General features: G+C 46.2%; 1 protein-coding gene across 1 annotated transcript; it reads left to right on the plus strand.

The window, feature by feature from the left end:
- On the plus strand, positions 1 to 24,866 carry FBP1 (fructose-bisphosphatase 1). The gene is made up of 7 exons (XM_045562203.1): positions 1 to 295; positions 12,842 to 13,004; positions 14,856 to 14,948; positions 19,713 to 19,853; positions 21,345 to 21,482; positions 22,720 to 22,839; positions 24,419 to 24,866. Exons 1-7 carry the CDS (start codon positions 126 to 128, stop codon positions 24,608 to 24,610), a joined length of 1,017 nt encoding a protein of 338 aa, XP_045418159.1. The 5' UTR covers positions 1 to 125; the 3' UTR covers positions 24,611 to 24,866.
- The last annotated feature ends 1,198 nt before the right edge of the window (positions 24,867 to 26,064 follow it).

Below are 26,064 nucleotides of genomic sequence, written 5' to 3' on the forward strand. Positions count from 1 at the left end.
CCCGCAATGAGGCCACTCAGCAGCAGTGGGTCCGTTCGTCCTCCTGCCAGGTCCCGCCGCGCACATCTGCCGCCCGCACCTGCCGCCCGCACCTGTCGCCCAGCGCGCAGCAGCCCGGCCCGAGCATGGCGGAGCAGGCGCCCTTCGACACGGATGTCAGCACCCTGACCCGCTTCGTCATGGAGGAGGGCAGGAAGGCCCGCGGCACCGGCGAGATGACCCAGCTGCTCAACTCGCTCTGCACGGCGGTCAAAGCCATCTCCTCGGCGGTGCGCAAGGCAGGCATCGCGCACCTGTGAGTCAGGTCTCGGGCCGTGGGCCGCGTCCAGTTTGTCCTCCTGGGGAATCTGCCTGACAGTCAAGCGTTTGGCTGTCTGGTCCTCCTGCTGTCAGCTTCTGTCTGTCCTTCTGACATCCGAGAGTCTCTCTTTCTCCCTACCATCTGGTAGCCCCTCTCTCCAGAAGCTTGCCTAGCTGCACCAAAGCCCTCAGTCCCCCTCCTTTGACCTTGGAGGTGCCCACCTGAGGGCCAGTCTCCCAGGTGCACATCTGCTCCATCCTTCATTCCTCTCCTCTGGCCCTAGCAGCCGGCATTGGCACCTCTCAGCCTTCTCCTGGTGAAACTGACCAGCCAAGGGCGGGCACCTGGCCTGCCCACCATACCCATCTTAGCTTCAGATAGGAAAGTGCTAGCTTGGGGTGTCTTCCTTTCCCTTTCTTTTTGTCTGTCCTTCTTCACTCCCTATGGAGTCCCAAATTAGGTGTCTAATCCAGTATCTCCTTGACCCTAAACAAGACCTGTTAGGAGTGAGTGGACCCCCAAGCAAGCTGAAAGCCTGCATTCCCAGAGCTCTTAGGAGCAGCAATGCTTGTGTGCAAAGTGGTCCAGTGGGCTGCCCCATTAAAAGAGAAAACTTTCCCTGAGAGTTTTAAAACTTCTGCTCTTTTGCAAAATGCTGTGTGCAGCCCTTGCCCAATTAGTGAATAGCTCACAAGCTGTTTTTAAATAAAACAATTTTGAAAGAGCTAGAGGGTGCATCTCGAACTTCAATGTGCACAGGAATCATTTGGGGATCTTGTTAAGATGCGGTTGGGGGTTTGGCCTGAGATTCTGCATGTCTAAGAAGTTCTCCTTCGGTGGGCGGTGCTTATCTGATATTGCTGGTCTGCAGATCACAGTGTGAGTAGCAAGGAGTCAGGGGATGTGGGGATTCAAGGGGCACTTTCTTGTGAGGCTTTTTGTAAGTCACACAATACCCTTTGGTTTGTTCTGGTGTGCACAAGTATTTTATATTTAAAGGGTCCTCGCTTTTAACTGAAGAATACCTGGGTCTTCAGATTGTCCATACTCCTTCCTAACATCCCCACATTTATGAACGCTACAAAATGACACATTATGCTCATAGCTGATCTGAAAAAATATAATTCTGCCACTTTGGAATGCATTTCTGCATTTTTAAAAACTCCCCTCCACCCGAAAACCTGGATTCCTTTTCTAGTAAGCTGTTTGGCTCTGAGTCGGTGGAGCTAATTCTTATAAAGGAGTGTATGATCACATTTATTTTCAGATGTCAGGCCTTGCTGGGAGAGAGATAGGAATAGGTATGCTGAATAAGATGATGACTCCATTAATATCACCTTTGTTCCCTCTTAATAACACATTTCTAAGGATTCTTTGTGATAGGAAACATGCCCAGGTAAAAATCATACTTTACAGCAACTATAAATGCCCTCACATCTTAATAACTACCTTTGAGGACCAGGGAGCTTTTTTTTTTTTTTTGCAACAGAGTCTCACTCTGTTGCCCGGGCTACAGTGTTGTGGTGTCAGCCTAGATCACAGCAACCTCGAACTCCTGGGCTCAAGCGATCCTCCTGCCTCAGCCTCCCGAGTAGCTGGGACTACAGGCATGCGCCACCATGCCCGGCTAATTTTTTCTATATATTTTTAGTTGTCTGGCTAGTTTCTATTTTTAGTAGAGATGGGATCTCGCTCTTGCTCAGCTGGTCTGAAAATCCTGACCTCAAGCTATCCTCCCGCCTTGGTCTCCCAGAGTGTTGGGATTACAGGCGGGATCCTCCCGCCTTGGCCTCCCAGAGTGTGAGGATTACAGGCGTGAGCTGCTGTGCCCAGCCCAAGGGGGGCTTTTTAAAATTTGTTTTATTTTTAAAGTGCTTGTCATTTCTGATACTGTTTTAAAAATATGTCAGTACCTTTCACAACCTGAGAGAGACTCAGAAATGTAAGATCTGTTTTGAGATGTCCCACCTTTTAAGTAACCTCAGACACTGGAACCTCAGATGGTGAAGTTTCAATAGTGGGATCTGGACAAAGTGTGCTAATTATGGCTACATATATATGTATATTTTTAGACTAGATGGTTGTGAACACCAGGGTTTTTAAAAATAACTAAACTACTTAGTAAGTAGCACACGTTGACACAATTTAAACCATTCAAAAGAACACAAAGGAAAAAGTGAAACCTATATCTATTCCATGGGGTAGCCACTATTAATAATTTACTGGGGCTGGGTGCGGTGGCTCACGCCTGTAATCCTAGCACTCTGGGAGGCCGAGGCAGGTGGATCGCTCGAGGTCAGGAGTTCGAGACCAGCCTGAGCAAGAATGAGACCCTGTCTCTACTAAAAATAGAAAGAAATGATCTGGACAGCTAAAAATATATAGAAAACATTAGCCGGGCATGGTGGCGCATGCCTGTAGTCCCAGCCCCTTGGGAGGCTGAGGCAGGAGGATCGCTTGAGCCCAGGAGTTTGAGGTTGCTGTGAGTGAGGCTGATGCCACGGCACTCTAGTCCAGGCAAAAGAGCGAGACTCTGTCTCAAAAAAAAAAATTTACTGGCTGTTTTCCCAGATACTTCTTTTTACTCACGTAAATTTATACATGAATAGATATTTAAATATCCCTATATGTAAATAGTAAACAACATGGGATCACACTTAACATATCTCTCTGTAGTTTACTTTATCATTTAACACTATATAATAAACCTCTTTAAACATCAGGACTATTATATAATGTATCTACCTCCTCCTTTTTAACTGTTGTGTAGTGTTCCACTGCACAGATTCATCATGAGCTAGTGAACTCTTCCTCAAGTTGGGGGCATTTAGGTTTTCATTGGTCTTTGGCTATTGCAAACAGTGTTGTACCCTTGGAACGGGTGTTGATGCCTGGTTGTATGAGTAGCTGACCAGGAGGACCAGATACTGGACACATAAGTACTGTTAGGGGAAAATCAGAGTTTGGCTGTTCTCAGTATGACATGTAATCAGGCAGGCAGCAGTAAGACAAGATCTCAAGCCAGGCCCCCAAATTACATTCATTACAGGCTTTGATATCCTGGATGAAAAGGCAGCATGCCAGCAAAGAGCTTGTGCTGTCAGTGCTGAAGACTTGCCCTAGAAGGGCATGTACCAAAAGGACGGTGACCTCACCAGAATCAGTTTACAGAGCTCACCCCTGATGTCTCATCATGGAAACATCAGGAGTTTAAGCATAGAGCCTGGTGCATTCTCACTCTCGCTCTCGCTCTCTCCACCTAAAGTTGCTACTGTAGCCACTTTCATTGCTCCTAATAACATGTTCATAGAGCCATAGAGTTTTAAACTAAAAGAGACTCAGCAGTCACCTTGTCCAGTCCCCTCCTTGTACAGATGAGAACCCTGAGGCCAGGGAAGATGAGGTGACTTGGCCTGTGGCCCAGGTCTCCCGAACTCCAGCTCAGTGTGTTTTGTTTTTGTTCTTTTGCCATACTGCATACCACTTCCTTCATTTTTTAAGAAATCAATTAAAGTTCACCAAACTCTAAATTTCATTCATTAGTTCCATTTTTGATGTGAGTTAGCAAGTATTTCCCAGGGAGCCATTGCCTTTTGCCAAGCATGCTCTTGAAGTCTCCTGTGCTTCAGGATAGCAGTTAGCAGCCTGTAAGTGGAGCTGATGAATTAATAGTTCAAATGTCAATGTCAAGCATTGCCCCACATCTTTGCTTTCATTTCTTTAGGAGAAAGTGGTCTTCCTGTAGCTTAAGCTTTTTTGTTTTGTGGCGTTGACTTTCCTTTGTATACATCTCCAAATCACTGTCTGAAGAATTCACTGATTTCATTCAACGTAACAAAATGTTATTGAACACCCACCATGCTCGAAGTGCTAGAAGAGACTGAGATATGAGAATGACACAGAGCTTACTCTGTAGGAAAAAACAAGACAAATGTAGAATTAGTTATAATAGGCAATAGAGGTTCTGAAAGATGCTTTCATCGAGGTGCCAAAAATATGATTCAGGTGCAAAGGATTGTGGAGCATCAAGATGGGGCACTTGCATTGGGCAGCAGAGGGTGGTCAGTTGTAAGGCCTGAGAGCTGGCAAGCAGACCAGGCTGGGTGGTCACATGAGGACACGTCCTGAGTTTGACCAAAGTATGGAGTCCATGTGGTGGGGCAATTGTGGATGTGAAATTGTGGGTGCCTTGGGGAAGTATCAATGGCAAGGGTGAACACTTTATACTTTTGGGGAGTTAGCAAAAGGGGAGAGCAAAGGTTTTTGAAAGGTTTTTGAGTAGGCAGACACATGATTGGAGACAAATCTGGGGAAGATGTGGCTGGAAGTCTCGAGTTGGGAGAGGGAAAGATAGGATATGGGAAGCCAGTGGAAGAGGGGAGGAGTGAGGGAAGCAGTCCGCAGAGCTGCAGCATTGGAGGGGAGGAGGGGAGAACTGGGGGGAAGTCTGAGTGTGGATTGGAGGAGATGTGCAGGGACGGGGGTTCTCAGAGCACTGGTCCTAGCACTTGAGAGCAGGGCTGTGCCTTCAGAAAACAAAGCAACAGAGTTTGAGACCAGCCTGAGCAACATAGGGAGACCCCATCTCTCCAAAAAATACATGGTGGCGCATGCCTATAGTCACAGCTACTCGGGAAGCAAGGCAGGAGGATCGCTTGAGCCCAGGAGTTTGAGGTTGCCGTGAGCTATGACGACGTTACTGTACTCTAGCCCAGGCAACAGTGAGATCCTGTCTTAAAACAAACAAACAAACAAAAACCCCACAAAAACAAAACCAGAATTCTCATAGAGGAACTAGTTTTTAAAGGCTGGGGAAGGGTGAGAAGATGATTCCAATGTTTTGGAGACTTTGAACTTGAAGTGTTAGAGGGCTAGCCAGTTGGAGATGTTGTCCAGCCTGCAGTTGGATGTGCCAGTCTGACATTCAAACATGAAGCTCTGACTGAAGATTTGGCCACTGGATTTTGGGTTATTCTCCTTGAGACAGAGAAAAAGGGGAGAAGAAAATCCGGACGGCATTCAGCAGGACAGGAATGTGCAGGGCTCAAGGCACATTATGTAGAGACGTGGAGCTGGGCTTAAATTCCTAACTCTGTCATTTAATTTCTGTGAGGATTTGTGCAGTTGATGCAATGTCTCTGAGCCTCAGTTTCCCTGCTTGTAAGATGGGGAATGCTGTTTTTTCAACCTCAGAGAGTTGTATGAGAATGGACTGAGTCCTCACTAATTGAGTACCGATCCTTTCATTGGTTTCCCATAGACTTTTTTTTTTTTGTAAACTATTATCTCTCTATTTTTCTGTTTATTCCTACACAGTAGCCCACATGTGCACCAGCAGGGATCTATCCCAGGCTAGAATGTTCCATATTAGAACAGTGTTGCAGCATCAAAGTGGTTAGAGGAAACACCCTCCCATCATGTTCTGTTGTGTTCAGAAAAGTTACTCTTATATATGGAGTCCTCTCAGTTGTTTGATGGAAGAAAATTAAAAATTTCAGTTTTAATTTTGGAATGATGGGTCAGCTAATATATGTTTAGGCTTATCTTGAAATTTGCAGAATTTATGACATTAAACTTTTGGAAGCTTTCTCAAGTTTATTTTATGTTTCTTGAATTATCTTCTCCATATGACCAAAGAGTGAATTGTAACTTCCTCTCCATAGAGGAAGCACAGCTGGCCATATACCATCCTATTTGTCCATTTTCGGTCCACGTGAACACAAGCAAAGGTTGGAGTTTGTGACTTTTGAAATTTGTTCTGGTTGGTGTCTCTTCATAGCATTTCTGAACTAACCCTTGGATGTTCCCAGCTGGGTGAATTGTTGATTACCACAGAATCAGTAATAAGCCAGTGTCACCTTTGAATTTATTTATTTATTTTTTTGAGACAGAGTCTCACTCTGTTGCCCGAGCTAGAGTGCTGTGGCGTCAGCCTAGCTCACAGCAACCTCACACTCCTGGGCTCAAGCAATCCTACTGCCTCAGCCTCCTGAGTAGCTGGGACTACAGGCACGTGCCATCATGCCCGGCTAATTTTTTCTATATATTTTTAGTTGTCCAGCTAATTTCTTTCTATTTTTAGTAGAGATGGGGTCTTGCTCTTACTCAGGCTGGTCTCAAACTCCTGAGCTCAAACGATTCACCTGCCTCGCCCTGCCTTTGACTTTAGTGATAAGTGTTAATTAGTAATCTGCCTCTCTTTTTGTTTAGTTGGGGGTTCTGAAACTGAGGTTGGCTCTTTTGTGTGCTGTCTACAGTGTTGGCATCAGTTAGCAAATCCTAAGTCAGTTAGCAAATCCAGGAAGTCATTGAGGGTTCTAAATGTGGCGTGCCCTGGCTCTAGTCCTTGTGTCTAGTATTGTGCTTTAGGAACGCAGTTAGAGGTGGCTTTCCCCAAGCATCATGAATCTGCATGTAGAGTATCACAGATCGTGGCCATGAAATGGCTCATTACATTTTAGAAACTTTATGCAAACTTAGAAAGCAATGCTAATATTTAACCCAAATTTCCAAGTATCTCAAAATACTGGCTAAATTAACATATACTTTTTAAGGAGTTCCCTGTCATATGAATTAACATGACTTTATAGCTTTTTAAAACTTTCAGTGGGGTTTACAGTAAAAATAAAAGAAGAGATATTATGGACAGCTTCTCAAACTGAGTTTTGCTCCCCAAAGTCCAGAAAGAGCTCTTTTGTGTCTCTGGGGTTTAAAAGGGAAAGGTCACAGGCGATTAAACCCTGACACTGTGCTCCTCCCACTCTACTTGGGCCATGGGGCTAATCTGAATAAAATTTAAATGAATGTCATACACATGTCAAATGAAATAATATGCCCAGTGAGATTTTATCAAATGTAAACTTGGGAGCACTTTTTAAAAAAAATTGTTCTTCGCCAGTTACCTATGATAACAGTTCCATATTGGCTGCCTTCCCAGAACTTGCCTACAAAACTGGTTTAGCGATGTCTTCCCTCCACCTACCCACTTCCCCGTGAACCAGCATATACTCAGTGGCTGCCTATGGGGCTCTATCAGGAACATTGACGGTTACCAGCTGGTGAGGGTGGGTACTGCTAGGAACCAGGTGCCTCACATGCATTATCCATCGTCCTTCAAACCTGGCCAGAAACAGCCAATCAGGGAATTGGTATGACTTGATGGAGATCACCTAATCAGAAAGAAGGAAAGGCAGAATTTGAACCTGTTCTGGTACTGAGTTCTTGCCAGGATCCCGCCTTGCTTCTCAGCATGGTTGTGTTAATGCCAAGGGAGTTAGGGGTGGGAATGGAAAAGTGATGATTTTTGTGTACTTGCAAGCACCAGGCACTATTCTGACCCCTTTATCTATATCAACTCATTTATTCCCCCCTGTACATACTGTGAAGCAGATAGACTAATTCCCATATTGTGGATGAAGAACCAGAGGCCAGAGATGCTAAGTGACTCGCAGAGCTGAGATTTGAGCCCCGGTGGTCTAGAGTCCGAGCCTGTGGCCTTGACCACTGCACCCTATAGTTTCCTGATCAACTGGCTGGAGGGAAGGGCCATTGTACTTGCCTTGACACTAAATTTGCACAGCAAGCACACTTTTATCAAGAGGGTATGCTAATCTGGAGTGGTTTTGAGGGGCTGAGGGGTCTTAGAGATTACGAAGGGAGGTGTTACCAATACCATTGGGTCTAATGGAGTTTACAATCTTGGGGATCCTTTAATCTCTTTATTACTTTCTAATTCCACTCATCCATTCAAAAAGTATTCATTGAGCACTTACTATGTGTGGGCATTGTTCCAGGTGCTAAGGATACACGGTGAACAAAATATCATTCTTTTTTCCAGGCTCAAGAACTGGTGAATCTTTCTTCCTCAGAGGCACATTTAGATGTGCTATTTATGTGTAAGAGTTTCAGTCCTCTCAGATAATTCACTCAGCCTTTACCTAGTGCCCTGAGCTTTAGCTTCAGACTTCACTAGAAAAAAAATCAAGCCACCTATTAGGGTCTAATCATGAATGTTCCCAAGTGGAGGGTGGTGTGTGGGAGTCGATCATCCTCAGGCTGGCCCAGTGGGTGAGCTGCCGGAGCCCAGAGGCCTTCCACTCTTGTCACTCTTGTTCAAATTAGGTTGAGCCAGGTCCTCTAATATCGGGTTTCAGGTAGCATTTCCAGGATGGCAGCCACATGTACACCCTCCCTCCCAGTGGCTCCTAGAAAAGAGTAGGTCATGCCTAGAAGAGAGCCATGCCTTCATGCCTGTGGACTCTCCTGGTCTTCTGTGGGTGGCCGTTGGGACAATAGACCCCCCAAATGCCGAGGGGTGTTATGCAGTGTCACCAATGATGATGTCTCACTCCTGGCATCATGAGGGCTTTCCTGGACCCTGGTGTCTGCAGCCTCAGGCTCTGATCCTCAAGTCATTAACCATCCTTGCCTCTTTGGTTACCCATCCTAAGCACCCAAATCAGGTAACATGTTTTCATTTTCTAGGTCAAGACACTTTTTTTTGAGACAGAGTCTCACTCTGTTGATCAGGCTAGAGTGCCGTGGCGTCAGCCTAGCTCACTGCAACCTCAAACTCCTGAGCTTAAGCAATCTTACTGCCTCAGCCTCCCGAGTAGCTGGGACCACAGGCATGCGCCACCATGCCTGGCCAATTTTTTCTATATATTTTCGGTTGTCCAGCTAATTTCTTTGTATTTTTAGTAGAGACGGAGTCTCGCTCTTGCTCAGGCTGGTCTCGAACTCCTGACCTCGAGTGATCCTCCCGCGTCGGCCCCCCAGTGTGCTAGGATTACAGGCCTGAGCCACCGCGCCCGGCCTCTAGGTCAAGACTTGAGAGGTTGATTAGTTCCTTCCAGCTGCTGTGGTTTTATTTCCAGAAGCTGCCCCCAATTCAACAGCCTATTAACTGACCATGGTATACCAGGAGCAAGGACAGGATCCACATTCATCAGCTCTGCTTTTTCTATTTAAAAAAAAAAACAAAACCCTTTTATTAAAATTACACAATAGATTATATGTAACTCTGTATTTGCTCTATAAACTTAAGATACAAAAATAGAATGACATTTTAAAATATATATAAATACAGTATAAATTTACTATATCCTTATGGTTCCATCATCATTGTTCTCTTTTCTATTCTCAAAAATTAGCTTCGACTTAGGTATACGGAAACCAAATATCCTGGGTCTTAAGGAATAGTGCAATTTTTTAAAAGCGTGTCCTAGAGATGGCAATGTTTTGAAAGCCAGCTGTTAGTTCACACTTGCCTGGAAGTAGCTGCAATTTGTGTGACATTGTGCCCTGGTTTGGGGCTCTGCAGTCCCATGCTTGCGGGGCAGCCTGGCCTCGCTTCTTTCATGTGCAGGACATTTAAATTCTGCAGCCTGCATTAGCAGCCAGTGGCACTTAGTCCCTGGCAGGTCCCCTGTTCGCTTGCTTTCTGCCTGCTGCTTCTCAGGGAAGGCCTCAAACCATTTCCTCCTTACACCCCTCATGCTCTGACATTTCTCCTTTGGGGCCCCCAAAAGCAAAGGTGGAGGGTGCTGCCTTTCCCCTCTGTGATAACTCCCATTTAGGAAAAATTTCCTCAGCAGATCAAGTCACTGCCTCAGTCCAAACTGACTTCCCTGCCTGCATTAGGGCACCAGACTGCTACTGACTCCCGTGCTTGGGGCGGGGAGTGAGCTAAGGCCAGAGCTTCAGCACTTGCTTGGGCCCGCCCATTTCTTCCTGGCTTGTTTCTCTCTCTGTTGATTGTGAGACACAGCTGGCCCAGGGAGGGCTTTTGTGGATGGGACTGTCTCATGGTTCCCCATATCCCCACAGCCTCGTTTGCATCACTACTAGCTGGCTTATTTGGGCTCCTTTAAGACTTTGTCGTATCCTCCCTTTCTCACGAAACACATCCAACACCCCGTCCAGCTCGAACGCCCCCTTCGCAGTGAGACCTTCCTGGACCACCTCAATGAAGCACCCACCCTGTCATCTCCTTTCATGACCTTCTTTTTATTTTATGACAGTGAGCACCTGTCGCTGTCTGACGTGACCTCACACATGCCAAAACACTTATTTGTTTCTTGTTTGTCTCACTTCCTTAGGATATAGGCTCCAGGAGGGCAGGGATCTCATCTGTCTTGTTCGGCACTGTAACCCCAGCCCCTAGAACAGTTCCTCACGCACAGTAGGTCCCCAGTGAATATGTATGGACTAAATGAACACTCAGCCCTCCAGGGAGCTTTTGAGTGAAAGGGACCATGGCCTGAATGTCCCTGAGGGAGGTACCTGAGCAGGTGGGACTTGGGCCACGGTGTGGCATAGGCCTATGCTTCCCGCGCCTGCCCCAGCTTCCCAGGCCTCCCAGAGCAGTCCCCGTCGGGCCACACCTATGCAGTGCCAAGGGCTGTGCTAGGCCCTTTGAGTACCTTATCATGTAATCCTCTAGCAGCCCCATGAGGCAGACATCGTTTCCTACTCTGGGCACGTGCAAAAAGGAGGGAGGCTGAGAGAGGGCAGGGGTCCTGCAGAGCTGAGGTCTGACGCAGGTCTCTGTCTTAAAGCCCATGTCCTTGCCCATCAGCACGATGAATCAGTAGTGACTTTTATTTATTTATTTTATTTTTTTATTGTTTGGAGACAGAGTCTTGCTCTGTTGCCTGGGCTAGAGTGCCATGGTGTCAGCCTAGCTCACAGCAACCTCAAACTCCTGGGCTTAAGCAATCCTTCTGCCTCAGCCTCCCGAGTAGCTGGGACTACAGGTATGTGCCACTATGCCCGGCTGATTTTTTTCTATATATATTTTTAGCTGTCTAGATCATTTCTCTCTATTTTTAGTAGAGACGGGGGTCTCGCTCTTGCTCAGGCTGGTCTCGAACTCCTGACCTCGAGTGATCCTCCTGCCTTGGCCCCCCCAGAGTGCTAGGATTGCAGGCGTGAGCCACCGTGCCCAGCCCAGTAGTGACTTTAGTGGTAGAAATCTCAAGTTGCCAGGAGAGAAAATCGCTCCTGCTGGGGCCGGTGAGGACATGTATTTGGTTGGTGGCCCTGCCGAGTCCCTCTGGTCTGCCCAGAACTTGTCTGCCTTCTTCCTCCACCAGTGCTGGGCTCAGGATTGAGGTCAGAAAGAGATTATGTGGAAAGAGAACCAAAAGCTCGGAGACACGGCTCCAGCTGCAAGTCCCACAGATCTCTTTGTCTTTCCCTCATGAAATAGGAGCCACATGGTGAAAAGAGAAGCAGCCAGCAGGAGGGCTGGTGGGAAGAGACGGGTTCCCCAGGCTGGAAAGGTGCAGAAAGTGGCAGACCCTGATACACGGGCCTGATGAGACAGCTGGAACTACCTCCCGAGACGGCCAGGCCAGGCCAGGCATTTGGGTGGGGATGGTTTCTGTTCTGCAGGTGGCACAGTTTTGCCCAGCCAGACACAGCAAATTACATTTTGAGAAACTGCAATTTCAGGAGTTGAAGCAGTGACAATCACTGCAGCAGTGACAATCAGTTCCCGGGCAAGTGCTCCTAGCAATTTTGGCCAAGGTGCAATTGTCCCCTTATCACTCACTTTCAGCTGCTTGGTAGCGTCTAATGCTTCATCTCATTCCCCTCCCACATCCAGTCCCTTGTCTTGTTCTGCCCACCCTTGCTGTGAAATATCTCCCCTCCTTTCTGTTTTCACACTCAACCTCAGGCTATGACACCCTGCCTCTTCCCTCGTACCAACAAGCTAGGCTGTATTTTGTACAAGACACTTGGATTCTGGGAATTCTACAATTACTGACTTGCACATGGCTTAAAAATAAAGCAAAAATTCCAGGCTCCCTGCTGCTTCTGTCCCCTAAAACTCCTGCCAGTGGCACTTGGGAGTCACCAAGACAGCCCTGCCCGGAAGTCACAGGGAGCATCTCACCTCCCCTTGTCTCTGCAGTTTGGAGAAGCCCTCAGGGGGCTGGAATCTGAGTCTCCTCCTCTATAGAATGAGGGGGGAACCAGTTGATGTTCCTTTCCCTTTAGGTCTTTTTAGTTATAGAACCATAACATCCCTGGCATAGCTCACAGCTCAGGCTCACTCCGACCCCGGCTTCCTGGCTTGCTGCGTCTCTCAACTGATTCATTTATTTAACCCATGAGTCTGGGGGCAAACTTTGGCTCTTGGTGGGCAAAAATAAAAACAGCCCAAACTTTTTTTATGTATAAAGCACCAATATACATACAGTGATGAGCAGATACATACCTGTACTATTAAAACCGAAATTTATGGGGGAGTGAGGTAAGGAAAAAATGTTATAAAGGCTCTTTAGGGGGATCATAAGGAAAAAAAGGTTGAGAAACACTGATGTGACCACAAAGGTGTGCAGGGTACCATGGCAGGCACAGGGCCAAAAGGTGGACGACAGTATGTCCTCCTCCCCTGTCTTGTTTCTCCCAAACCAATTGTCTTGTTTCCTTTCTTCTAAGTCCCACTAGACACTGACCTTAGTGGATTATAGGTGCATCTGCACATTCTGGTGGTCATGGCTTATTTTTTGTGGCTTTTCTTCCCTCTAGCTATGGCATTGCTGGCTCTACCAACGTGACAGGTGACCAAGTTAAGAAGCTGGATGTCCTCTCCAACGACCTGGTCATGAACATGTTAAAGTCATCCTTTGCCACCTGTGTTCTTGTGTCAGAAGAAGATAAACACGCCATAATAGTAGAACCTGAGAAAAGGGTGGGTCTGTACTTCCACTGCTGAGTTTAATGTAACTGCTTTTCTTCCCAGCTTCATAAATGACTCCACTTGCTTGGCCAAGCTGGGTTTCTGGGAACCCTCCTGGGTCCCTCCTGTCATCTTTTCACAGATTCTGCCGCACTCCCAGATTCCCCCTTGCCACTGCGCACACTGCCACCAGAGCTCCTGCCATTGCCATCTCTCCCCTGGACTCTCACGGACCCATCTCCATTTCTAACTTTTTATTGCCATGTTCAAGGCTCCTCGGAGTCTGGCTTCTGTCGGCTACCTCTTTTGCTACATCTCCGTGCACCAGATGCCCCGGCCACAGACCTGACCCTGCTGCCAACCACAACTGCTTGAAGTGTCTGTCACCAGTTCTCCCATTGGAATCCACTGGGTCCCTACTGGTTTGATGGCTTCTTGAGGGCAGAGAATGAATCGTATTCTTCTTGGTTTCCCAGCATCTAGCACAATACCTGCCACATTGTAGGGGGTCAACAACAAATGATGGTTGAGAAAGATTGTTGAATGAAAGAATATATCCAGCCTTTATAAAATAACAATTGTACTTTAAAAAAACCTTTGAGATTAGAAGTGCAGATACCTGGGCTTGCTATCTTTCCCTGTATGACATGAACTGGGGACATGAAGGAGCAGAATTAGAAAAAACAATCAGAAGGTCAATTAAAGAGGCTGCTGGTCTTGACCTTATTAAGAGGATGGGAGCCACGTCTGATTAACTTGCTTTACATCATTCCTAAGATACTACTGCATGCCAGATTCAAATTCACACATTTCTCTACTGGGCCTGTCAAGGTCTTTGGCAGTTTCAGGCATATGACTTGAGTTCATTGTTTAATAATCTCTATCAGACACCGCAAACTTCTCTGACTACAGTATGCCTTCTGATAGGCATGTTCACATTTTCCAGTTTATACTTTCTCCTGTATCAGCAAGAGTGATTTGTTGAGAGCAAGGGGCCAGGGAATCATCTTAATATGGTGCAGAACAGTTAAAAACCACATGTTAAAGCAGCTAATTTGGAGGTGGAAAATTCCCAGTGGTGCGCTGGTCAACTGGGTCTCAAAACAAACCAACGAAAAACCTCTGACACATAGCACTCACCACTGTCAATGGTGCATACACTTCCCATAGTTGATTTTAAGCTGCCAACATGACACCAGTGAAAGCAGAGCTGGGAAGAGATGTGCACAGTTAGCTCTTGAGAGCCAGCATATCACTGAAATCCCACTCCAAAAGTGAGTCTTTGGTAGGCCCACTGCAATAAAGGGTTACTTCCTTTGGGAATTACACCAGGGATATTGTTGAAAACTATGCATTCCAACCTCAAGTGCCATCTATAAAACATAAGAAATTTCTTGTAGATCTTAATTCTAGGAAAGTCTTCACTTAAGGAATTATTATTTTTTTCCCTATATAAAGGGAAATGAGTGACTGATCTTGTTTCTCTTCTTCCTTTGGCTGCCAGGAAACTCAGTCCAAAATTATGATTTGACTTATCAACAATGTAGGAAATTATGACTTATTTATCTGCATTCCATCACATTCACCTATGCCTTCTATTCTAAGTGATGTTTTCTCTGTTTAATGACCTTTTGGTATGTATATAAACATATATATTCATTCATTCTATATCCCACTTCATATCTTATGTGACAGTATAAATAAGACCCACATTTCTTGAACTTTCCTCTAGAATCTCATTTTTACTCCCTTGGTGTATATTCTGTATCTTGTTACAATGTATACAAAGTGCCCATAGTATATATTCTCTATCTTGTTATTAATACAATATTTTAAAGTTGTATTTCTTTTTTCTTTGATCAGGGTAAATATGTGGTCTGTTTTGATCCCCTTGATGGATCTTCCAACATTGATTGCCTTGTGTCCATTGGAACCATTTTTGGCATCTATAGAAAGGTAAAATGTGATATATCAAGCATCTGGTTTTGGATCAAAAGTTAAGATTGAACTTAACTTTTCAGTCCTATTTCACTATGTAGAGCAGCCAGAATGTATATGATGAAACTCTGTGGGGCTTGAATAGATTTGTAGTTTTTATTTTTATTTTATTTTTTCTTAGAGACGGGTATTGCTCTGTGGCCCAGACTGGAGTGCAGTGGCATGATCATAGCTCATATGACTTTGAATTCTTGGGCTCAAGAGATCCTCCCACCACAGCCTGCCAAGTAGCAAGGACTATAGGCATGCACCACCACACCCAGCTAATTTTAAAATTTTTTGTAGAAACAGTGTCTTGCTTTGTTGCCCAGGCTGTTCTCGAATTCCTAGCCTCAAGTGATCCTCTTGGTTCAGTCTCCCAAAGTGCTGGGTTTATAAGCATGAGCCACTGTGCCTGGCCTTCAAGTTCTGAGTTTTTCAGCTTTAATTGCAGAATGAAGATCCATTAGGTTGTTAAAAGAGAATATAATAGTAAAACAGGGGTGTGAAGAGAGTATGTTTCACTTTTTAAACTATGTCTTTATGATAGAAAATTTTAAAAAAGGAGATTTTAAAAAAGGAGACAGTACAGTGTAAGTATAGTGATGACAATACATGAATTGAGAGTTGTGAAGAGTATGACAACTATTCAGATTATTTATGTCAATATTGTCCTTTAAACCTCTGAATAAAGGGTCTGCAAACTACAAACTCAGAGCAAGTCTAGCTTGTTGCCTACCTTATATGGCTTGTGGACAAACTAACCATTTTGCATTTTAAATAGTTGGAAAAAATCTAAATAATAATATTTAATGCTTCATGAAATTTATATAAAATTTAATTTTGACTGTTCACGACCGAAGTTTTATTGGCCTATGGTCACATTCATTTGTTTACATATTGCCCTTGGCTGATTTTATGCTACACTGTGAAGGTTGAGTAGTTATTACAGAGTCTGTATGACCCATGAAACATAAAATATTTACTATCTGTCCATTTGTAGAAAAAGTGTGCTCAGCCCTGCTCTGAGTCTGGCGCAGGACGTGAACCCGGACCCTGCCCTGGGCCTTCTAACTGTGTGACCTGGGCTATCTCCAGAGCTTCTCTTTCTTTGAGTGTGTGTGTGTGTGTGTGTGTGTGTGTGTGTGTGTGTGTGTGTGTGACAGAGAGAGAAAAAGAGAGAGAGAGAGAGCAGGCTCAATTGTACAGACAGGTGACAAATAGAATGAATATCTGTGGACCCATCATAAAACATTATAAAATCTAAAATATGTCCTCTTAGCATCAGCTTTTGTTTATTTTAGAAATGAAACCTCCCAGAATTATAGCCAAACCTCTGTTTCTTCATCTTAACAAATGAAGCAGTTAGTTCAGCAAAACTCCATTCTAGATTACAAAGGCATTAACTTAAGAAGTGAACCCCAAATTTGCACTTGATCTCTAAAAGGGATTTATTGTCTAGTATTGTGCACAATTGCCATTCAAACTTACAAACAGTAGAGCCACTGTGGCACAGTTGTCTTTGGTCATTGGAATGTATTTTACTTTCATCTTGGGTGAGAGGCAGATCCACATCAAAATCAACTTGAGTAACACAAGGTTCTAATTCTCATGCCAGAAAGGCAAAGGCAACAATTCATCTATTTTCCAAGTCATGTCAAGAAACATACCATTCCTCTTATAGACATGGAAGGATATGATTTTTCTCACACAGTCTCAAATCTGTAGTATAGCAAGAAAGGTTTGTAGCAAAATTCTTCCCTGTGGAGGAAGAACTCTGGCTAATGACTGAACCAAAATAAAGTAGCACTGACGTTTGCCAATCGCATTCTCTACCTTAGCCCCCACATAAAACTCTTTGAAGGAAAAAAGAAAAGAAAAACTCTAGAAAATTGGGAGACACTGGCTATCAACTAAAAACAAACCAACAAAAACCCAGCTTGCAACAGCAGCTTGAACTGGGAATGCCAGACACAGTGGTCAGCAGTTGGTCTCCACACCCTTCTCAATAAACCTGCAGTGACTCTCGTAAAAGGTGGAAAGACATGATGAGTGTGACGCAGCCCTCTAAGTCGTTTCAGTTTTCAGAGGTCTTATTGACTGTTTGAAACCATTTGAGGGCTTATGGGGCATAAACTTCGACATGTTTGATGCTTCCAAGGAGACCATTCCTGCTTTCCACAGAGAAGGTTCTGAGCTGGAACTCGGTTCACTGGTGCACGTGCTCAGGGGCGGAGCATCCGTAACTGCGACCTGCAACAGTGATTGGGCCGTGGTCACATGATGCCTGGAAACAGGCTTGAAAGGGACCTGGCAGGATGTCCCCAGGATCCCCTGAGATGCTGGGCAACCATCATGGTTTGTCCAAATATGGAGTCAAAATCTGCTCATTAGTGCTCATTTGGCCTTTTAGAGCATCAGAAAATAAGATTCTTCTACATGTTTGGAAACAGCTTTCCTGTCCCCGCTTCTTTCTTTAAGGTAAACATCTTTCATAGGAGATGACTTTTAGACCTCTCTCTAGCCTGGTCACCCTCTACGGGACATGCTGTAATTTCCAATGTCCTTTAAAAACATCCAGTTCCCACAATTAAAAGCAGAGTTTCAAAAGGAGGATTTGGTTGCCTCTGTGACAGAGCACCATTGGTGACACGAGTGTCCCCTCATGGCCCCCATGCCTACTTTTCCTTCCAAGACCTCAAGTCTCCAGAACCCATGGTGTCTTCCCCTGTATTCCATATGGGGTGGTGTGAAATCAAACAGAAACCTGTAGCAGGTGGGACAGAAAGGTAAGGTCCAGAGACTTTCTGATTTTGCCAGGTGCTTTATGCCCATTGATCCCTGGGCATCTGCAAAAGAAAGCAATGCATTGCCCTGGAGGAAAGGCATCCTTGCTTAGGGTTTGGAGGAGGGAACTCATGCATTAGAAAGGCGGCCAGGCTAGAAAGGAATTCCTCCAAATCCAGGACTCACTGGAAATATTTTCTCTTTGCTTTGAGTATGTGGGTTGTAGACAAGTGTTACTGTCTTATTCCAGGCAAGGAAGTGTAAGTGTGAGAGCGTTTGGCGACTGCATTTCAGGGAAAGGCTGTTTACTTTTACACCTTCGGCACAGGCAGGCATGGATGGTTGTGAATCTCTGGGGGACTTTTCTTGGTGGGGAACTGGTTATTTGGAGCCTGTAGTGGGGGGAGAGGACAGTTAGAGGCCCAAGTCCTCCCACTGTATCGCTGGCTTCAAAGGAAGCTGGTGATTGTTAAAAAATGACCGTCGGACAGGTGGTCCCTATTGACAAAGGCCATTCATTTCCTTTTTTCAAGATTGTGCGTTGGCAAAATTTGGGATTAGGGAGAACAACTCAAAACTTTGGTCCTGTGTTTAGTTGCACTGCACTGTCTGATGAATATAAACCAAACTAAATCAAATGAGTCAACCCAGCCCAACCGGGTAACCAGTCAACCACCCAGGTGAAAACCCAGAGGAGAAGGGGTGAGGAGTGGGGAAGGAGAGAAACGGTTTTTGTGATTCTTTTACATGAGTAGCTCTTAAACTGTAGTGCAAGAGCCACGAGTGGCGCAGGGTGACTTAGTAAGTCTGGGCTGCAGCCCCAGAACGTGCATTTCTGGTAAGTGTCCCAGCTGACTCTAGTGCAGTCTGTGGCCACCCTGTTGAAAGTCACAGGAAGAAATTACCTGGCATAATTTTTCTGGGATGACTTCCTGCTCCAGCTTCATGATATATGAATAGATGCGCCTGCTTACTCTCAGCTGCTGGAGTCTGTGATGGGGAAGAAGTAAGTGAAATAGGGAGAAATTGCCCATTGTTGTTTCTGTTCAATTCAAGCAGAGAGTATTTAAGCTAAAAGGTTTGTTTGGGGCTGTACTGGGGACCAAAGAGCCAATCACATGTTAATAAAGAAGAGAGTTGTCAGTAAGAGATCACTGATTAGGAGCCATCTCCTGAAGGTGCTCCCTTCCCTAGGATTAGACAAACTGTGGATCACACAACCCGGGGGTGTGTGTTGTTAATGAAAAACAGAACAAAACAAAACAGATTAGAGTACATCATGTCCTAAGTGTAGGGACTACTGTGTTAATTTTTGGTGTGTGTGCACGTGTGCATGTGGATTGGAACTGGTTTGTGACGTAAAATGTGTTTCTTACCATGGGTCAGGGTCAAAAACTTGGAGGGCATCTTCACTACCCCATAGTGACTCTGGGGAGATGTTCTGAGTTCCTGTATTTCTGAGAATGTCCTTGCTGTGTGAGTGATACGCAGCACACTGCTCAGTGGGGTTTGCGTTGCGATTGGCAAGAGCTCAGGAAATTGATTTCCTCACCAGCCTCGCTGCCCTGCAGCCCAGCGTTAATCTGTTTAAACAAGGATTCAGTGCGCAGGTGAAAGACATTGGTGCCCATAATAAGGTTAAACTGGCGGGAGCTGGCAAGAAGGCAGGCTCCTTTTTGGAAGCCAGAGTGCGGAGATGAGGGAATATCAAATTAGACAAATTGGAGGAGGTCGCTGATTGGAAAGAAGGACCCAGATGCAGGAAATTGGGGTCTGGTGGGGGGGCTGCCGTGGTAATAGAATCAGGATATTGCTGATGTGCGGAGGAAGGCTCCTCTGGGAAGATGCCCTATTTCATTAGCCGAGTACCTTGATGATGCCTCCTGTAATGGTCGAACCAGAAAAAAGAACCAGAAAACAAAACAAAAATGTATTTTGTTTTCTTTTTTGCTCTAGAAATCAACTGATGAGCCCTCCGAGAAGGACGCTCTGCAGCCAGGCAGGAATATGGTGGCGGCCGGCTATGCCCTCTATGGCAGTGCCACCATGCTGGTGCTTGCCATGGAGTGTGGTGTCAACTGCTTCATGCTGGACCCGGTGAGAGGCCTCGCAGGGGGCTGGGTGCTTGGCTGGTGGCCGTAAGTGACTGTATGTATTGTGTGGTGCGGGGGCGGTGGCAGGGGTACGTAGAGGTGGAAATTGATGCCCATGGAGGGACAGAGATGATGGTGAGGGGTGGGACGGGGAAGGGGGACGGAGAGACATTGCACACATCATGTGAGAACTATCTGTCCAGAGCAGAAGAGGGAGTCTGTGTTCCTAGACGAATTCCTTAGTGCAGCCGTTACTCAATGACCCCAGGGCCGGCCGAGCGCAGGCCACATGAATGAGTGCAGCGTGCTGGGGCAGGCAGGCTGGGCGGTGGGCGCTGGGGTGAGCTGAGTGCAGCAGTTCCTATTGGGAAGAGGGGCCCAGCTTGCCAAGGCTTCCAGTGGTTGAAGAAACGCTGGATTTTAAAAGATGCGATGTTTCTAGATGTGTAAAACACTGTACTAGCCAAGTAAACACGTTTACAGACCAGATAGGGGCTCTAGATGGTCTGTTTGCCACCCACTCTGTCCATTTCTGGCCTTTCCGCCCACCTGATTCACCAAGAGATTGTTTTTCTGAGGGGAACAGGTGACAGGTGTCCCAGCTGAAGCCCTGAATGACATCATTTCCTCAAAAATAGCCCAAATGTATTTGGTGTTGCGTACATGCACACAAACCTTCAGTTAGCCCTTGCAGTCATGATAAGGCTTTGATGAACTAAGGGAAATAAAAATAAGGAAGAAAATGAAGATAATTTCTTAGTCTACCATATTGAGAAAAATTACCTTACAGACAGGAGCCCACAGTGCCCTGAAAAATGTTCATGAACAATTTTGATTGGTGGATAATTTCTTGCACATAACCATAATTTGTGTTATTTATTTATTCAGTTAGATGACAGTTTCAACAGAGCAGGTAAATTGAGGGACGTCATCTCATCAAACGCTTGGCACAATGAAACCCACCACTGAAACAGACTCCAAAGAATAGTCTGCCACATGTTGGCACATTCATTATGTGCTTGGTCCAGGCTACCGCGGGGAAATGAATTGGTTTTATAAATTTTAAAATTTTAGCAATGTCCTCACGTGGCACTACTGAGACACTCTATGCATACAGGGGTTTTGGCTGGCAGACTGAGAACAGCCTACACACAGTGAGCTGGGCCCCTCTGGGGGAGACGGGCTGCTCTCTGGGAGGCCTGGGGTGTGTGTGCGGCAGGCGTGTAAGTCAACACGGCCACCTTTGTCCCTCTAACTCTCGCCGAGCCGGACTTTCACCCCTCGGCAGCGTGGGTGCTTAGCTGATAAACAAGGGAAGGGGAACAGCACCAGTTAGTCTCCAAATGAGGTGACTTCAGTGGAAATAATGGCGGAACCAGAGCAAAGTTCCATCTGAGCCCAGGACGCAGTTTTGGGACTCACTGATGTCTGCTGATTTGTGCCTCGCCAGGCATTTGCTTGTCATCTCCTTACCTGTCCTTCTGTGTCTCTAAAGGCCATCGGAGAGTTCATTCTGGTGGACAAGGATGTGAAGATCAAAAAGAAGGGTAACATCTACAGCCTTAACGAAGGCTACGCCAAGGACTTTGACCCTGCCGTCACTGAGTACGTCCAGAGGAAAAAGTTCCCCCCAGTAAGTGAGGGGTCTGGGCTGGGGCAGGTGCAGTGTCCGGGCATCTGGCACCAGGGGCAGCTCTGGAGGGAGGCAGGTGTCCCCTGAAGGGAAAAGGGACCCTGGGATGAAGGGCCTTGGACCTCATTTGGGACTCTTGAGTTACGGGGAAATCCGTTGATTGAAGATTTCCCTTTGGGGTGAAATAAAGCAGGGATGGAAGTGGGTTGGATTTTGATCTGCACTGAGCCCACGATTGAGTTCTCATGTAGGTTCTGGGCACTGAAATTCTTGCCCTGAGACGTCAAGTCAGAGTGTCTAGCTCGGCCTTCGCCGCTTTCTCCTGACAGAAGAAAATCGGGATAATAAAGTCAGCCGGATGCATGAGTGCATGGCAGTAAAACAGTTTCCCTTCTGGGGGCCATGGTCCCAGATGGCACAAAAGGTGGTTCTGCCACCCAGGCCCCTGCCATGTGGTGTCTGTCCCTCCTGGCCTACTGTCCAACATGGAATTTTCAGTCGTCCCAGGAATGAGAGTGTCCGTCTTGGTATCTCTCTAAAGAGGTTACAAATTAGTGACTATGAACAGAAGAATGGCTGATCATAGAGCTGCCTGTATGTGCCAATATCTGATTTTGTCATACCTTTGCTTAAAAGCCACTGATGCCTGCTGTTTTTCTGAGGATGAAGCTCAAATGTTGTTCAAATGACATCAGAGCTGGCCCCAGGCTCTCTCTCCAGCTTAATCCTCTCTCACTTTCTGAAGAGTCTGCTCCCACCCCAACCCTGCACACACTCACTCTCGTCCTACAGCCTCCTCCGCCAGGCCCCGTCACAACAGCACTTCCCTGTGGACGTGGCTAAGACTTTGCTTGTGGGGGGTCCTCTCTTGTAAAACAGACACCCCTACCCCTGCGCAGCTCCTTAGCTCAGCAGAAATCCTTCTCAACCTTTCAGGTGCTACTAAACAGCACAATTTTTGTGATGCTTGCCCCAACCCCATAGCCAGAATCAACCACAGCCTCCTTGGGGCTTCCGTGGGTGATTTGACCTATTATGAGATGTGCAAGAGGCTGTCTCCATTGTTCCATTTTCTTCTTCTTGGGAACAGGATTCTCATCACACTTCTTAGCACAGCCCAAACACATACCTGGAAGGTGCTCAGCGTATGACTATGGAATCAAATACACCCAGGGAACACAAAAGCAACTCACTTTATTTTCTGCAACACTGATCGATGTTGGTCTTAACCTTGCAGGATAACTCGGCCCCCTATGGCGCCCGGTACGTGGGCTCCATGGTGGCCGATGTTCACCGCACTCTGGTCTATGGTGGGATCTTTCTGTACCCCGCTAACAAGAAGAGCCCCAATGGAAAGGTAAGCACCTGCCGTGGGGGTGAGTGAGAAGTTGTAGACTGCATTTTCAGCCCGAGCGACTTGATTTAGGAAGAAAGAAAACTTATGGTAGCTGTTATGCCCTATAGTAAGTTGCTAAGGATGTCTGTGGCATATTCTTTTCTAGACTAAAGGTCATAAAAATGGTCTCTTGAGAGTCCTTCCAATGCTGTGGGGGAAAGAGGATTAATGGCCAGGAGGGGGACTAAAAGTCCATAGAACTTCCAGCGGGTACACGGTTGGGCTTGGGCAACATGAATTCCATTCATAAAATGAAACGAAACAGCCCAGTCTCATGTCCAAGGCAGCAAATCAAATATGTATTCCAAATAGGAGTCATCTTTGGTTGCTTTCAAAAGGCATAAAATAGAAATAACTAATGAGCTGACATTTGCCACTTGGAAAAAATGATGCCTTTTAGGGAAGGAAGGAATCTCTGGGAAAACCTAGAGCTTTCAGGTGAGCTGTTGGCACTGACCACACTGGCCAATGCCCACGGCGCTCCCAGCAAGCCGCGGTGGGCTGTGCTTTCTCTGGCCGGCTAAGGGGTGTCCTAATGTCCCTCCACCAGGGTGGTGGCATGCTTCCTCCCCAAGTATTGTATCTGCTTCATTTTCCCCATGGACAGATTGCCTTTTTTTCGTTTTACATGTGAGAGAAAAACAGGAACAATAATCCCCTTAAGATAGTTAGCAATCCCTATATTTTGGTTATAGTCAGATCTCTGTTTGCTGCATATGGCATCCGGTTGGCTGAAGACGTCGTAATTGACTTAATACATTGCTTCTGCCACAGCCACCACCGGCATCCCAGCCTATGTGATTAGTCTGCTTTAAAACACTTTTCTCTAATGCCTCAAAAAATTGTTCCTGAACATAGTTATTGAGGCTCCTCCTCTTTTTTCCAGTTTTTCAAATTTGGCCGTGACACCTACATGGAAAGAGAGTCAGGAAACACCTGCAAAAAGCTGTCGCTCAGTAGGCAGACTGCATGAAAATGCATACCATAAAAAGTTAATATTTAAACGTAAATGCCAAGATGTATAACATACTAAATTCCAACCCTCAAGCCTTAGGAGAGTTGTAAAAGGAATGCACACAGAGTTGCAAACAATATTACACTGTTTGGAGGAGCCAGTCTGCTTTCCAGATGTCTGCAGCCAGACACTGCCGTGGATTTTTCTAATGCTTGTAGAATAGGCAAAGCTCCATCCAAAACACACACAGAGTCACTCATTAAGTCCAGTTTCCACGCTGTAAAGAGAAGGGAGTCATCAGTTCTGCCAAAATGTCATTCCGTGCTGAATCCAGGTGGTCTGTCTCGCATTTGCATCGGGTAATCTGTTGCTGCCTCTGACTTGACAAGAATGGTTGAATTTAACCAGATGGTAACCCTCTCGTCTCAGATGCAACCTGGGGTGGGAGGGACCCTTTACAACCCACAGTAGGAGAAAGAGTATCAGTTCCTCCCACCGGCCCTGCACTGTTTTGCTGTGGAGCAAGCGCCCTCTCTGTGTAAGACCGTCTGGTGTGAGGACGCTGCTGTCGGTCTTGCTTTGCAGCTGAGACTCCTGTACGAATGTAACCCCATGGCCTTCGTCATGGAGAAGGCGGGGGGATTGGCCACCACCGGGAAGGAGGCTGTGCTGGACATCGTTCCCACTGACATCCACCAGAGGGCGCCGGTCATCCTGGGGTCTCCTGATGACGTGCGGGAGTTCCTGGAGATCTACAAGAAGCACTCTGCCAAGTGAGGGGCGGGCCTTGCCCCCTCCCGGCAGCGCTGCCTTTCAGCTGCACCTTTTATCTCGCGTGGCGCTCGCTGTTCCGGCTGTGCATCCTGCATTCCTGGACGGCAGAAATAAACAGCGTGGCTACTTGCATCATCAAGTGCCGTGTAATGCCTGGGGCTACCTAAGCAGAATGTTATGTCGATGATGTCAGTGATGGGCGGGATGTATTTTAAGTGGATGGAGGAGAAATAAACATATTTTTCCTTTTACTAAAAAAGGTCTTCATTGCTTTGTGCCAAAGGATAATGACGGTGATAATAACACCTAATATGTGGCCAGGCGCGGTGGCTCATGCCTGTGATCCTAGCACTCTGGGAGACCAAGGCGGGAGGATCACTTGAGTTCAGGAGATTGAGACCAGCCTGAGCAAGAGTGTGACCCCCACCTGTACTAAAAATAGAAAAAAACTAACCAGGCATCGTGGTGCATGCCTGTAGTCCCAGCTAATTGGGAGGCTGAGGCAGGAGGATTGCTTGAGCCCAGGAGTTCAAGGTTGCTGTGAGCTAGGCTGATGCCATGGCACTCTAGCCCAGGCAACAGAGCCAGACTCTGTCTCAAAAAACAAACCAAAACCCCCTCAGCTAACATTAGGTAACTCATATAATCTTCACAACAGCTGTATGGATCAGACACTGTCAATAATCCATTTTGTAGGTGACGAAATGGAGGAAGGACTGAGAGGTTCATTACTGTGCTCAAGGTCTCCAGCAGATGGGCGGCAGAGCTGGGGTAAGAACCCAGGCAACGTGGCCCCGGAAGTCTCAGCTAACGTATTGTTTCTCCTACGTGTGGTCCCACCCAGGTCTGGCTGTGCAGAGCTAACCGGCCCTCCTAGCAATGGGACAGCTAATAGCTCAGTGACGGCACCTGCGCATGACTCGTGGCCTCCCATACCTGGGTGTGACTATCCGAGTTGCAAATGAAGGTTTACGTTGGTACCCACTGCTGAGTTTCTATGCAAGCACAGCACTGTATTGAACTCACAGAGCCTAATAATTCTTCAGATCTAGTTACCATAAGGAAAAGGATTTATCATATGAACAGGATTTAAGGAAATACGATTTGTCACAAGCAAGTATGTTTCTCACTAACCTCTCTCTATAAACAGTTTCTCCCTCAGCTAACCCTGGTTCTTTGTGGGCCAGAGTCCAAGATCATGGCAACTTTTCTATCAGGTGTTAATAGCAAATGTGGCCTTTTTTCTTTTTTTAGCTCTATATTTAAAAATGTATCTATCCATATATTTCCACTTGGCAAATGGAAACAGGTGTCTGTGTTAATCCTGCTTCTTTCTCTCCAAACACTCCCCTTCGTTCCATGTTTTTCCAACAGCAAACAGTTTGACCTTGAGCATTGTATCCGCTTCTGTCCACTGACCAGACGCAAAGCCAGTGTCTCCCCGACTCCAGCTGTGG

Source organism: Lemur catta, chromosome 10 (assembly GCF_020740605.2).
Source record: "Lemur catta isolate mLemCat1 chromosome 10, mLemCat1.pri, whole genome shotgun sequence".
Taxonomy (NCBI): domain Eukaryota; kingdom Metazoa; phylum Chordata; class Mammalia; order Primates; family Lemuridae; genus Lemur; species Lemur catta.